Source organism: Diadema antillarum, unplaced genomic scaffold (genome assembly GCF_040938485.1).
Source record: "Diadema antillarum isolate AM-2024a unplaced genomic scaffold, OU_Dant_1.0 seq00000578_RagTag, whole genome shotgun sequence".
Classification (NCBI taxonomy): Eukaryota; Metazoa; Echinodermata; class Echinoidea; order Diadematoida; family Diadematidae; genus Diadema; species Diadema antillarum.
In genome coordinates, this window is record NW_027271513.1 from 518469 (window position 1) to 533622 (window position 15154).

General features: G+C 37.9%; 1 protein-coding gene across 1 annotated transcript in view; it reads left to right on the forward strand.

Annotated features, from left to right (window-relative positions):
* The window catches only part of LOC139735442 (WD repeat-containing protein 90-like), a 61917-nt gene extending 49271 nt beyond the window's left edge, over window positions 1-12646 (forward strand). The window contains exons 34-39 of the mRNA XM_071646194.1: window positions 19-208; window positions 960-1090; window positions 10105-10281; window positions 11023-11145; window positions 11793-11877; window positions 12406-12646. Of these exons, the coding sequence (XP_071502295.1) occupies window positions 19-208; window positions 960-1090; window positions 10105-10281; window positions 11023-11145; window positions 11793-11877; window positions 12406-12560 (861 nt within the window). The 3' untranslated portion in view covers window positions 12561-12646. The remainder of the gene's footprint in view (window positions 1-18; window positions 209-959; window positions 1091-10104; window positions 10282-11022; window positions 11146-11792; window positions 11878-12405) is intronic.
* The last annotated feature ends 2508 nt before the right edge of the window (window positions 12647-15154 follow it).

A 15154-nucleotide genomic window follows, 5' to 3' on the forward strand; every position in this document is an offset into this window, starting at 1 on the left:
TCTGTATTTTTCCCACAGAGTTGCAACTGCATAGCATTTGGACCTGAGCAGCCAAGCCTTGCGCAGCTGGGCACCGCAGCGTCATCTCCGATCGCGGCAGGGTACAGCGACGGAACGGTCCGTCTCTTCGACATGTCGCAGTGCGAGATGACGATGAAGATGCAGCCCCATGCACATCCAGTGACGGCCATCGCTTTCTCCGTGAATGGTGAGACTGTTTTGTTTTTTTTTTGGTCAAATTGATGGAAAATGGTTACCTATAGCCTGCAATAACAAATCAATTTTGAAGGGGTTTAAGAAGAAGTAAATCCTTGTGAGCTATAATAACAATTATGTAGTTTGCATAATCACCTTGTTCAATTCTTTGTCATGGTTTAATGTAATATGCTTGACAGGGTCGAATGTAGTGACTACTTATAAATCCATAGGAACAATTCTGTATTAATTAATCAATAGAATGAAGAGATTTCATATCCTGTGAATGTTGCAAAAGTCTTCAAAGAAAATGATTTGCATTTTTATTTCAAATTCATTAATGATGGAATTTAAAACTGACATCACCTGTTTCACTACCTAATGTCCTCTTCGAATGAAATATTGTATGAAATGTGAAATATTACATGAAGGTATTTTGTTCAAAAGTATGAATTAGTGGTGTTCACATTAGAGAAGGGGAAATTCCATAGATTTGTAGTCATTCTGTGATAGTCTGTTGTTAACAAGTGCAAGAAGAGTAATGCAATCACTATGCTCTCTATGAACATTAACCAGCTTGTATCTCCTTGTACGTTTTGTTTATCTTGAATAAAAAGCAAACATTTTAGAGAATGCTTCTGATTTCATTTTGGCACAGAAGTGAAATATAAGATCCAGTTGTTATTAGAAATCACTCCATGAATTTATTTCATAAAAAAGAATAAACAATGATAGAGTGACATCTCGTGTGGTTGTTATTACAGGACATGTGATACTCTCTGGATCACGGAAGGGGCTGATTGCCGTTAGCAACCCCACAACGGGGATGACCATGCGTGTCATACAGGACCACAAGGGGGCGCCGATCACAGACATTCGGGTCAGCCCAGACGTGGTGAGCATGCATCTACTTTCATAGCTGTCTTTAACCCGTTGAGGACGGTTTGATTTTGCTACAACACGCATTTCCCATAGATGCTTGCCTGAGTATACTCGTGGACTCATCCTCAGTGGGTTTATACAAACATATTCAAGTTCAAGTTTATTTCCATCCAGCATAGAAACAACAACATGCTTGCTGAAATCATAGATATTCAGTTTGATTTGTCTTTCTCTCTCTTTTTCTTTTTTTTTTTTTTGTACAGTAGTTTAACCCTTAAAGGTACTGTTTACCTTTGGGAGCAGTGATTTAAAAAATTTTCAAGATATCACTTTTGATGCATATGTGTAGGTCAGTTGTATCGCTAAACATCCTACCTCATAATTTTTTTGAAATAAAGCCTAGAATATAAGGAGATATCACTATTTTTCTCATTAAACCATAACTGTAGACAGGTTTAGTCTGGAAACATTTTCATTATATCTATTGTTCACATTTAGTATATTTAACAATACATACACTTAACATCGATTATACTGGTTCAAATTTTTACATTGGATGTTTCTATCCCTAACTCACATTTTAGAACTATTTTGAAGCACTAATGCTAGGTTTTTGTTTCATCTGCAAATGGTAAATTATGCCTTTAATGTGCCCCGGCGTTCAAGTTAACTGGCTAAACTTCTTCATCAGCATCCAGTAATCCATGCAAACTGGACCTAGTTGAAGATTAGCTAAGCTCACTCAGGTGTAACAATGTGCCTCAGTCCAGCAGGAAGGCCATGGTAACACAATAGGAATTAGGAGTATATGGTAATCTCTTTTCATTGACAATCAGTTCCAAGACATCTACATGTATGGCAATTGGCTGAGAAAACACTCCAGAGTCCATGCCAATTAGCAAAGAAAGCACTCCAGCGTGTGTGCCAATCAGTGAACAAAGCGCAATAAAGATTTAATACCTACAATATTGCCCTTCTATCAGAAGTTTTCTTTCAACAGGTAAATAGCTACAGTGGCTCCTTGTTTACTGCATACATCAAATATTTCGCGAGGTTTTTATTTTCGCGAATTTTTCGAGTCAGGTGCTATTCGCGATATTAAAGTCACACGAAAATAATGACTCTGATCCCGATATGAATGTGACGCACACGTACACATTTCTCCGTTCAGTACAGTACTCCACGATCACGAATTTAACCACTCGCAAAATCGTCGAGAAGTCCCAATTCGTGAAAATTTAGACTCGCTAAATATATGGCGTATACAGTATATAGGTAGCATAGTGTTGGTATTCAAATAATGCACAGGTGAGAAGGGCATTAGTGGAGATGGCAGCGCACTCAAGGGTATTTACAATGGTGTAACAAGCACGATGCGCTGCCGAATGCATGTTGCACGACATTGTGAATATACGAGAGTGCGCTACATCTCCACTAACATCATAAACTTAAACCTGTGCATTATTTGTTTTATAAGATGTTTCTATGACATATTTTTCATTTATCTTTATGGGTAAATACCAGTCAGCTACATGTAGAACTTGCTCAAAAGCCAAGAAGTCTGAGGAAAAGGTACAAACACACTGAACATAAACTTGGGAATTGTTTACAGTAAAAAAGTGACTGAGCGCATGCTTGTAACTGATTGAATATGCGCTGCTAATGTATGCAATTGTGACGTCAGTGAGCGTGATTAGAGAAATATATGCTACAACTATGTGAACAAAGTCACATATTTCAGCAATGATATTCTGAGCGGTCATAAGCACCAGTCATTGGGAAACCTTATTCCTGCTGGGCATGTTAGGCAAAATGAAAGACTGGTCACATGATTGCTCTCGGCCAATCATTTGATTAGGATCCATATCACCATTTTAGAATAGTTTGTATTGTCTGCTTTTTTTTAGTATTCGCTTGAAGTGAATGGAAAGGGACTGCTCTAATTTGCCCATATCCTGAAATGTGAATTATAATCCTGTTTAAACAAATGTGAAATGCCATTATTATTGATCGAAAGAATATTAATGATGATTTCTGTTCTCTTCCTTATTATTTTATCTAATATTAAATGTAATATTATGAGTTATTGCTGTCATTATTATCAGTCATCATATCAAAGATAACAATTAGTGTCAGTGATACCATTCTACTACAAATAATGATATTAATAATATGAATAATAGTGATATAGTAACAAGAGAAAAGTTATGATTATGATGGCAATGTTGATGATAATGATGACTGTTATGATGATAGTAATTATTTTCATCATTATTATTATTATCATCATAAATTTCAGAATCATCAGCATTATTTTTTTTGTGTGTGTTATATAATGATGGTCATTGCCATGGTTACGTGAGATTTATGGTTATAGAATGAAAGCCCAAGGTGTAGGGAATGGGAAAGATTAGTTCTTTCTATTTACAAAACAAACAAACAAACAAACAAACAAATGATATGTAAGATCACAACTGCTGATCCACATTTTGACAAAATTGTGTTAAAATGCAAAATTATGTTAAAATGTAGATCTGCAGTTGCAATCTTATGAATGCGTTTGTACAGAGGGTGGCATTTAATGAAAAAATCTATCTCAGCACATCGCCACCTCTCTGCATTAACATACTCTTGTTTAAAAAAATGATAATAACAACACAACTTTCAGCATGTTTCTAATGTTCGAGCCCTAAATCTTGATGGGCGTTGCTGTGATCTATCCTCATCTTGCATCTTTTTCTTTGAAAGCACATGGCATGCAAAAATAAGAACATTAAGGAAAATGCTCTTCAATAACCGTAACATGGTAGATCGATGAAGGCACAATGTTATTGGTTAAAATGAATACTGGAAAATGGACATATTGATTTACTACCTATTTGCACTTTACTGTAAGGTGCCATTGATGGCTAATATGTTGACTCATTTGTTCAAGCTGGTCTATTTGGTATTTTGGTAATTTTTTATCACATACCAGGATGTACAGAATGTATGACACATTTCTTGGAACACCATGATTGTAGAGTTTGTTTCGATGTTCCTTAGTGTTTCATCCGAAAGCTATTTGTTTACTAGCAGGTTGTCTAAAATGAAACCAGACCACTTCAGATGTATAAATAGCGCTTGTATCCACTTGAGCTTATTTCCCCCATTGCTACACCCGACCTGAGTAGGCTTGCTAATTTACACTTAGGTCAAGTTTTGATATACAGATTACCCAATAGTGATGAAAAAGCTTGGTATGTTAAAGGTAAAAAGCGGTCAAGCTGTACATGTATCCCCTTTCCACGGGCAGCTGCATGTGCCATCGAACAATACGAAGTGTCTATTGGACGATAGATATGAATAGAGTGTGCACTGGGCTCGCAAACTCCCCTGTTTTATACTATAAATGCACCAAAAAGAGTCAGCAAAAGTCAAAATCTAGTGAGCTCAGTCTTGATGGTTGTGCACATGTTTATGTGGGTTTCATAACCACACAAGGGCACCACTACTTTGGAAAGGTAAATTAGACAAAAATACATTCAGTTTGGATACAGAAATAGAACAGATCAAAAGAAGACACTCTAATCTTTCAATCAAAGTTATTTTTCTGGTCAGCATAATACAAATGTACATGAATTTAGGCCACAAATGCAGACACTCTTGTCTTCATTTTGGGAACCTGGTATACCAGGTTCCCCTAAGGAATGGGTTAATAGAGCAACTACAGATCTATGGTACATGTGACTCTTCTCATTCTACAGTTGAAACAAAAATTACTCGGTGAGTTTTTAGAAAAGGAAAGTGTTTTGCTCGCTTTTAGTGATTTATCTGGGCAAGGTCATTGATCATAATGTGTGGTATGCCACTTGAGGAAAAAGGATGTATTAGGTAATGAAATTCATCAAGTGGCAGTCATAGAGTTGAATAATGATTTCCAGTCGTTTCCTGCTCTTTCATTTGCGAGTTTCACTTTCTGTGTTTTGTTGCCATGGTTACCCTGAAATAGTTGCTGTTTTATAACTAGCATTATGGCTCTTGACTCTTTTACTTTTCTGTAACGCAATCTCTGGTGTAGTACGTGTATGTCTGAGGTTCACATAACAGATATATCGCTTGTTTCAGATCAAGAGTGTTATAAAGGGTTGGATTTGCAGGCATTTAGGGAAACAGCTTGCACATTTGCTTGAAGACCTCAAGCAAACATGTATACATTTGTTTATTCCAGGCATTGGTCATATTTACCACATATGCAGTGACGGAGCAACTTATGTGCACATTGATGTGTATGCGTGTGTATTCATATGATTTATGTGTTGGGTGAGTGTGGACAGGATCTTACTAATGAGCGTATGAAACGAAATGGTCTCTAAAGCACAATTACAGAATACACACGCTGACCAGCCATTACATTGTTCTAAATATTGAATCCAAATACATGTACTGATAAGTTTATCCAGTTACTGTAAAGAAAGATACTTTCATGGTACGAAATTTTCACGTACTGGAGCTGACGGCCTTTTTAATGGCATGAAACTTTCGTGAATTGCCGCTGGCATTCAGGGCATCAAGTGTAGACAAGAACTTTTGCTTGCATTTTAATGTTACAAATTATGGCTTTCCCAAAATTTGTGAAATTTGAATGCATGCATGCGAACATTTCTTGTTTTACAGTAAGTTGTTGACAGATATTCAATTCACTGATGGCAGCCTGCGGCCTTTTGCATACATTACATACCCCGCTTCAAAATACAATGTTCCACTTTGGCTGGTAGCCACACAATGCGAGAGGTCTTTATGTGGTTCTTTGCCCTCCAGCATTACACAGAATTGTTCAACATTTGATGGCTATGTAACCTTGTGACAGAGCATACTTGGTGCAAATCCCTTCACAAAGACTTGTGAACACACTAAAGCCTCAGATTTTGTCATCTTAACAAGTGATTCAATTTGAAATAATGATGCTGCATTGAAATACGGACAACATTCTCAAACGTAATAGGGAAAGCCACATCCGGAGTCTCAAGTGAGTCGTGTGGGACCTACTCACGTACGCCACGTTCTGGCCTATCATATCAATACACACATTTGATAACATTGTTGTGGGTCAACAAACCCAATACCTCTTTCACACAAAGAGGATGTAGCAGTGGAAAACAACACAGATCCAATACAATCTGTCTTGAATCAGTGTTTTTCAAGTGATGAATGTATTTTGGACCTTGAGATAATTTAAGTAATATCCTTCATTAATGAAATCTTTTTACTGATTCGTCTACATAGTATGATGTGACCAAAGACAACATTGTTATGTTGAAGACAAAATGCTGATTGGGAATATTATGTGCCATACTGTTATTCATGCTATAGTGCACTATGCCATGAATATGGTGTCATAATCATGGCGTATTCATCAATGGCATGTCAGTGTGTAAAATGCTATTACTGTTGGTATCACGATAGGCCATTGTGTCACATCCACTGCACACAATATGTGTGCTGCAATGCGTATGTAAACAAACAACCGAATTAGAGTGATGTTTTATTGTCCCCGCCGAACGAGTTCGAGCAGGGGACTATGAAACGGGCTCCGTACGTGTGTGTGTCCATGTGTCCGTCCGTCCGTGTGTGTCCGTCCGTCCGTCCGTGTGTCCGTGTGTGCGTCCGTGTGTGATCAAAATCTTCAATTTGCTACTTCTCTGTCATTTATGAGCCAATTTTGATTCTGTTTGCTTTATATGATAGCACTACATGGGAGCTTTGAAACTTCTTCACAGAATTTCAGTCGTGACCTTTGACCTTGACCTTTGACCTATATTGTACATTTTGCTACAAAATGCTACTCCTTCGCCATTTCTAACCCGATTTCGATTCCGTTTGCTTTATATGATGGCACTAGGTGAGGGCTTCAAAACTTCTACACAGAATTTTGACCTTTGACTTCTTTGACCTTTGACCTTGATTTTTGACCTATATTGTACATTTTGCTACAAAATGCTACTCCTTCGCCATTTCTAACCCGATTTCGATTCCGTTTGCTTTATGTGATGGCACTAGGTGAGGGCTTCAAAACTTCTACACAGAATTTTGACCTTTGCCTTCTTTGACCTTTGACCTTGATTTTTTGTCCTATATTGTACATTTTGCTACAAAATGCTACTCCTTCGCCATTTCTAACCCGATTTCGATTCCGTTTGCTTTATGTGATGGCACTAGGTGAGGGCTTCAAAACTTCTACACAGAATTTTGACCTTTGCCTTCTTTGACCTTTGACCTTGATTTTTGACCTATATTGTACATTTTGCTACAAAATGCTACTCCTTCGTCATTTCTAACCCGATTTCGATTCCGTTTGCTTTATGTGATGGCACTAGGTGAGGGCTTCAAAACTTCTACACAGAATTTTGACCTTTGCCTTCTTTGACCTTTGACCTTGATTTTTGACCTGTATTGTACATTGGCTACAAAATGCTACTCCTTCGCCATTTCTAACCCGATTTCGATTCCGTTTGCTTTATGTGATGGCACTAGGTGAGAGCTTCAAAACTTTACACAGAATTTTGACCTTTGACTTCTTTGACCTTTGACCTTGATTTTTGACCTGTATTGTACATTGGCTATAAAATGCTACTCCTTCGCCATTTCTAACCCGATTTCGATTCCGTTTGCTTTATGTGATGGCACTAGGTGAGGGCTTCAAAACTTTTACACAGAATTTTGACCTTTGACTTCTTTGACCTTTGACCTTGATTTTTTACCTATATTGCACATTTTGCTACAAAATGCTACTTCCGGCGGGGACATATATTACGCACCGCGTAATTTCTACTTTTCCTTGTTGAAAGTGTAATCATTTTGTAATTTTTCAAAAGATCTGTATGAGGATATAGAATAGAAATATCATTCAATCTTTCAATTCTCCAGTGAAATTATAGATTTCTCAATGACAGAAATTGCACTATTTTTTCAGGGCTGTGCCCCTCATAAAATAGTACATTCCTGCCACCTTGGAATCCACAATTTCAACTAGAGGCTTTCAGTGCATGGTGCATAATTTGTTTATTATACTCTTATCATTCTCAAACCTACTTTTAAGGGACAATGCTGCTCTTCAACATAGCAAAGTCCACCATGAAGTTTCCATAGAAAGTTATCAGGAGATTTTGCTCCAGTGTGAAAACTCCTAGTAAGGCAATATGAATCGAGGGAGTTGTGAAACCACAAATACCAAATTTAATGACAAACCACACCTCTTTCTTTGTCCACGGGAAGACCCTTGATATAGGGGATGTGGTTTATACACAGTAACAGCAAAATCTGTGTCCGCAAAAACAATCTATTCCCACCGGAGATCACCACTTCACTGCCACAATAGCGACAGGGCATTAACATTTATCGTTTGGTATCGTAATCAGAGAGAGGGAAAAATTGACAAAATTCGAGGATTTATTTGATGTATAGCATTCATTCATTATTGTGTTTAAGTTTACTAACTCTACTTTCTTTTTTTGCATAAAGCACTCATGATAACTTTCACCCATTTTTTGGTGACCTAGGGTACAGTGCTTAAAAATAGTTATAATACAACAAAACAGTGAATTTTTAGTTGGTACACTGCATCAAATATCACATTGATATTTCTAAATGTTTGAGGCTGAGAATGGCAAGTTACCTTCCAGTTCTCACTGAGCTCCTGAGCCCTCTGTGGCATAATCACTTGTGGCAGTAAGAAATAATGCTTAGGTAACACTGAACTGACTTTGACTGTAATGAAATGAAACCGTTAGATGCATGTACTACGTGTATATATAATTGTAGGTTTTGCAGGTGTTGAAAAGTCTTATATTGTCTTGTTGGTCTAATAAACAGGCCAGAACTTGAGGGGAGCAATTGATACAGAACTGTAGATATGGTAACCTTTTGACATTTCACACCAGACACTGAGGCATATACTTTTTTGTGTGTGATATCTTGCACTCTGTTGGCCCGAAGCCTCTGCATCTAATCTCTTATTCTGGTGGCCCCACCCATGATATCACATCCCATCTTCAACACCTCGTGAATCACATTTCAGTCAGCCCTGCATCCAATCTTACAGTATCTTGGCAGTGCAGCCCAGATGAAGAGTTTCATGTTGGGTTATTTACTCTTACCACAAGACAGTTTTAAGCCTTAGTTGGCATGGATTCAAAGCCTCAACTGCCTGAGTGATCATATCTGACTTTGGTTTATTCCTGTTTTATTATTTTTTTTGTGTGTCTTTGTTGAGTGTATTTGCATGTTTGGTTTTGTCTGGTGTGGTTTATGTAATTGGATGTGAAGTAGATCCAAGCCAGAAACTTTCACTGAATCTCTGCCAGGTGAGAGCTGGGCACGTTTATCTGCCAGTGAGCTCGATGAACTCAGAAAAAGTAAAATGAGCGAAAACAATAACACGGATACAAGTGAAAAGAAAGTAAGCATATGCACCAAATCTGAGCAAAAAAAAAAAAAAAAGCCAACAAAACTTTCATAGGTGGGATACTTTGTTTGAAAGCAGTTTGTTCCAAAGTCTTTCTGATGTGTAAATGTGGTATCACAATGGTGCATGAAAAATCTGAAGTCGTGACGCCTCTTGATATGGTAGTGAGGGAACAAAAGAGTCCCTTGAAATGTTGAAGAGTCTGCTTTGATTTTTGATGTTGTTGAAATTTTACCACACACTTGAGTTTTCTAAATTCAGCAACATTGCCCCTTTAATGGGGCATGAAACCCCAAAAGTACATTTGTGCATTGAGTGAATGCAGCAATAGTAGCAAATTGGGACAATCTGTTCAAAAAGTTGTGCATTTCTTGTACTCTATTAATGTTGCTGCATTCACTTGATCCAGATAAATATATTTGGGTTTCATTTTCCTTTATTATCATATTTTTAATGTCAATAATTATTTTTGCAAACAAGAGCAAAGAAATATGGAAGAAAAAAGAATATATGTACAACATACACTGAGAGCATGACAGACATACGGAGAGTAACCATCTACACTGTTCCATCCAACCCAACAGGAACTCTCTGAGACGAGCATCCGTGCCCCCCACAAGTGGCTAGCTGTAAGCGCTGACCGCCGAGTCAGTGTGTGGGCAGCTGATTGGTCAAAGGATCTCTGCGAGCTGACCGATTGGTTGACCTTTCCCGCTCCGGCCTATGCCCCAGATGGCACGCCAGTGGAGAAAGGAAGTGCTGTAAGTGTCGCGCCATGTTTCCTGCATATACAACTCTTTTTTTCCCCTTTTTCTCTCTCTCTCGCCTGGACTTTATTCTGGTCTTCTGTAACATGTTTGTATTTAGTTTAGAATTGAAAGTGACCAGAATTATGGCAGGGAAGCTAATATCCCATTTCCACATCCTGGTAATTCCTGGAGACGTGTTTTGGATCCTGTAAGGCACCCATTTTTTTATTTTTTTCCTTCTTCGTCTTTTCACAGGGAGTTTCATTTCTCTCTTGTGTTTGTGATGGCGCGCAGCTTTTGCTCAAAGCAAGACTGGAATCCATATAAGAAAGAGAGAAAGAGAGAGATGTAGAGTGAGAGAGGGAGAGAGAAAGAAGAGATCAGAGTTTTTATCTTCCTTTTGCTTTTTGTAGCTTGGTTGCAGAAGCTGATAACCAAAATGAAAAAAAAAAAAAAAAATCTTGTTTGATCATCTGAAATAGCACAACCAGTATTTGTAAGCAACTGGTCAGGAATCATAGGTAATAATAATGATAGTAATGAGGAAATGACAATAATAGTAATAATGATGATGATGATAATGATGATGATGATGATGATGATAATAATAATAATAATAATAATAATAGTAATAATAATAATAATAATGATAATGATAATGATAATATGATAATAATGATAATAATAATAATAATAATAATAATGCATATGTATTCATTTTGTGATTCAAACTTTCTGTTCTGTACCCCTCAGGACCACTACCAGTTGCTACCCCCCAGCCAGGCCAGGTTCTCCCCATCGGACCCTAGCGTCATAGTGTACGCTGGATACGGGATGCAGAAGCAGCTGACGTTCTACAGCACGGCAAAGAGGAAGGTGAGGGAAGATGGAGTGGGAGTGGTGAAGGGGAGCAGGAGGGGTGAAAGACAGGGGGAGAGGAGGGGTGATGGGGGGGGGGGGGGGAGGGATGTGGTAGATGAATTGCAGTCCTATCCTGAAGAGAAAACAAACATAGTGGTATTGTCATTGATGTTAATCCGTTCTGTGTTCTATTCAGTTCCATGGCATTTTCTCCTGTGGCAGTAGCTCCCGTGAAATATCTGCACGTCAAGCCAAACATAAAATGTGTGCCTGACAGAAATGAGCATTAGCGAGTGTGTTTGATTACATACTCACACTTTCGCCCGATGCTGGTTTAGTTTATGGCTGGCTACTCTTCTCGTCAGCTGTCATGAAAGGGGCAAACTTTCTTAAACAATGTCTTGTGTCTCTTTCATATTCGCAAATTATATCATATTTTACAAATATTTGTTTTCTTCAAATATTGGGTGACACTTAAAGGAAGACTGCAGGGCAGGTTTTGAATATACACTCTCACTTCTACCCACCCCATGCAAGTACTATACCATAGAAAGTACTGGAATTTGATCATGGTGCCTTGACAACAGAAAGCTGAAGTCCCTGAATTAATTATGACTGTGGTTGTTTCATTTTTTTTTCTGTGGCATTATCTATTGTTTCAGGTGACAAGGACAGCAGCTTTGACCCACTGGGCATCCTCCCTTGACCTCAACCCCAGGGGTCATCTCATTGCTTTGTCCACTCAAGGTCAGTCTGCCTTCTCCCAACAAACCTCCATTTGCTACCTGTCTGCTTTCATCACTTTTTAGAATCAGTTCCAGAAGTTCAGCACTATTATGTTTAAGATGAGGCATAATTATGATTAATATGATTGTGTCATATCAGTAGTAATATCTACTAATATTCCTACTACTGTAAAAGTGGAAATTTTTGCGGTGTTGAAATATTTGCACATTTCGTGCAACCAGAAGCTAGCTCATAAATAAAAGCTCACAAATGTTTTTGCTTGTTATATGTACCACTATTACCGGTAAATGTCTTGATTCCCCAGAATTAAAAACATGCGAAATTCAAGACTTAAAAATGAAATGAATTTCAAAATGGACGATAAAAATTGAAATTGGAATTGAAATTGAAATCAGTGCAGAAGTTTGATGTGGCTTTTGTAGTTTGCCGCACAGCCTTCAAATGCAAAGACTTTGTTGGTTTGCTTTTCTCTTTAATAGTAGAATATGAAGTATTTGTCCCCTTTTCAACTTTATCCCCACCTTGCAGAACGTCTGCTGAAGATAATGGACTACCATGAATGCAGCTTTCAAGACTTTGCTGCCCACAGTGGCGCCGTCAACCTCGTGAGGTTCTCGAGAAGTGGAGACCAGTTGTTCTCTGTTTCGGGGACTGAGATTCTTCTCTGGGATGTGGCGGTCTGACCCGGGAAAGAAGAAAGGAACCCATATTGATGTTTTGGAAACAGCATGATACCTGTATGAAACCTCATCACCTTCTCTTTGTCTGTTTCGTGAGGTAATCTTTTTTGCTGCTGTCCCAAAGAATGGCCTACTATTGGAAGAAACCTTTTGACGTATGAATCAAAAATTTTCAGTTAAAAACAAAACCCACAGCATCATGGTACTCACAAAATTCTTTGAAAACTGGAAAAGCATTCTAAGAGCCAGACCTCCGCCAAGCAGCTGATTTCCACCCACACACGCATGTTGAAATTCACCCAGTTTCCCAGTATAAAAGCCTTTTGTTAACATCATCAGCTTCAAGTTGTGCTGCATCTAACCTAATCAGAGCATGCACTTTAGTGTGCGTATGCAAACCTTAAGTTATGTGCAGCTTGAAATCCCAAGTTCATTGACCCTATCCGCCAAAAGATGAAAATCCTTCAAAATTCATGAAAATTCCTTGATCACTACAATAAATGAATCATTTGTTAATTATGTCATTATCAGCTTTCCCTGTAACTTTCATCCAAATCCATTCACAACATTTTGAGTTATTTTGCACAAAGACAAACAAACAAACAAACAAACAAACAAACAAACAAACAAACAAACAAACACTGGCATAAACATAACCTCCTTGGCGGAGGTAAATATCAGTGGATGATAATCCCTGTGCTAGGATTTGACCCGAATGCACACAAGTTTGTATTGATGCTCTGCTTCTAAGGACTTAAGCTGTTTTCCTGCTTAACCCTATCTGTACTACAGACTTTTGACAGTGTGTACAATGCTATGGGGTTTTCTGTACCAATTGGAGCACAAAGGGTTAAGATATGCTTCAAAAGTGAGCTTTGTCTTCATAATGGCCCACTCTTCCTCTGACTACATATTGACGTTTCCTTGTGCTTCAAAACAGAGGTAATTAAAACCACGAATGGCAGTTTATTTGCCCGTCCTCACTTGGGACTAGAGAGAGGTCGCTAACAATGAAATACTACTTTTAATGAGGTAAATCTGGCAGTCCTAAATTTCCCTTACTGTATCTAGCTGGTCTCATTTTTAGTTTGTTTGCAATGAGGTATCAGGTATAATGAGGTAAAATGGGCGTTCCTGGAAACCTTGTTGTAGCAAGGTTTCCCCTACAGTTTTCTTTCCTGCATAGCATACAGTCGTACCTCGTTTTGACGAGGCCTTAAAGACCTTGACTGGTACCTTATGGCCCCATTTGATCAAAAGATATAATTGATTATAAATTTCCTTACAACACTGGCTGCCATAGACTTATGATAGAAATCAACTATATAATCAATTATAACTCTTCATAAAACAGGGCCCAGGTTTCTCAGTACATCAGGGTATAAACCAACATGGAAATATAAAGAGTTACGACCAGCAAAATCACCTTTGTTATATAGAAGGTTTTGTTATCACCCACCGCATGTCTACTGAAGAATTGTGTCTGCAAAGATATGAATTGTGTACTTGACTCATTGTTTCTGCTTAAGAGAAATGACATTGCGTAGCAAAAAATAGACAAAATTTAATGAGGATTGTCAGTCTTCAGTAAAAAACAAGCATCAAACAGTTTCCCTGTATAGATCTGCCTAGAGGAGTACACAACTGCCATGCCTTGCTTGGAACATTTTCTATGGGTTCCCAGTGCCTTTAATTACCACTGCAAGGCCCATTATCAAACTTTTCCCGTTCCTTTCCTTGTATATTCCTTTATTTGGATGAAACCCTAATTTCAAACATCACTTGATTTCTCTTATGGTCAGAAATCCTCTTACAGGACGTGGGTGCCGAGATAGACAGCAAAGCCATTATATTCAGAGATGATGGGAAGCCGGGGCAAGAGCTTGTTTTTGGTGTTGTCTATTTTAAAGGAATCATACAGTTTTGGTTGAGACCTAATTTCAGATTTCTAACATTTTGTGGTGAGATAATGAGAAACCTCTTATGAAATATGAAAGAGCATGTATTTCTATGAGGAATTCAACATTCATTTGATGAAAATTGGTTTTGAAATGGCTGAGATATCCAAAAAAGAGCGATTCTAATAAAGTGTGGGACCACACTTTATTACGATCGCTTTGTTTTACTTTTTTTTTTTTTGATGTTTCAGTCATTCCAAACCCGATTTTCATCAAATAAACTTTCAATTCCTCTTAAAATGGTATGCTCTGTACTATATCATAAGTGTTTTTTTATCTCGCAAAAAGTTAAAAGCCCAATTCTCATCTCCACCAATACTGTACCATCCCTTTAAAGGAGACCTCCGGATCATTTTCAGATTTTTACATTTGAACAACTATAAATTAGTTTATACTGAGAACAGAGTTTCAGAATTTGTGATAATTGGGATGAAGAATAAGAATATTTTCAAAATTTAGAACAAATTGCAATGAACAAGGATGATGACATGGCAGAGTCACCATAAGAATGCATGAGTTGGGGCTCAAGGAAGCAGAACAAAAGAAGAAGGCATGCATAGATTATACACAGGTGAACTCACAAGCAAGCGGTATTGTAATGGAATGACACTGCTACATTTCTGAAATATGTGAACCTCC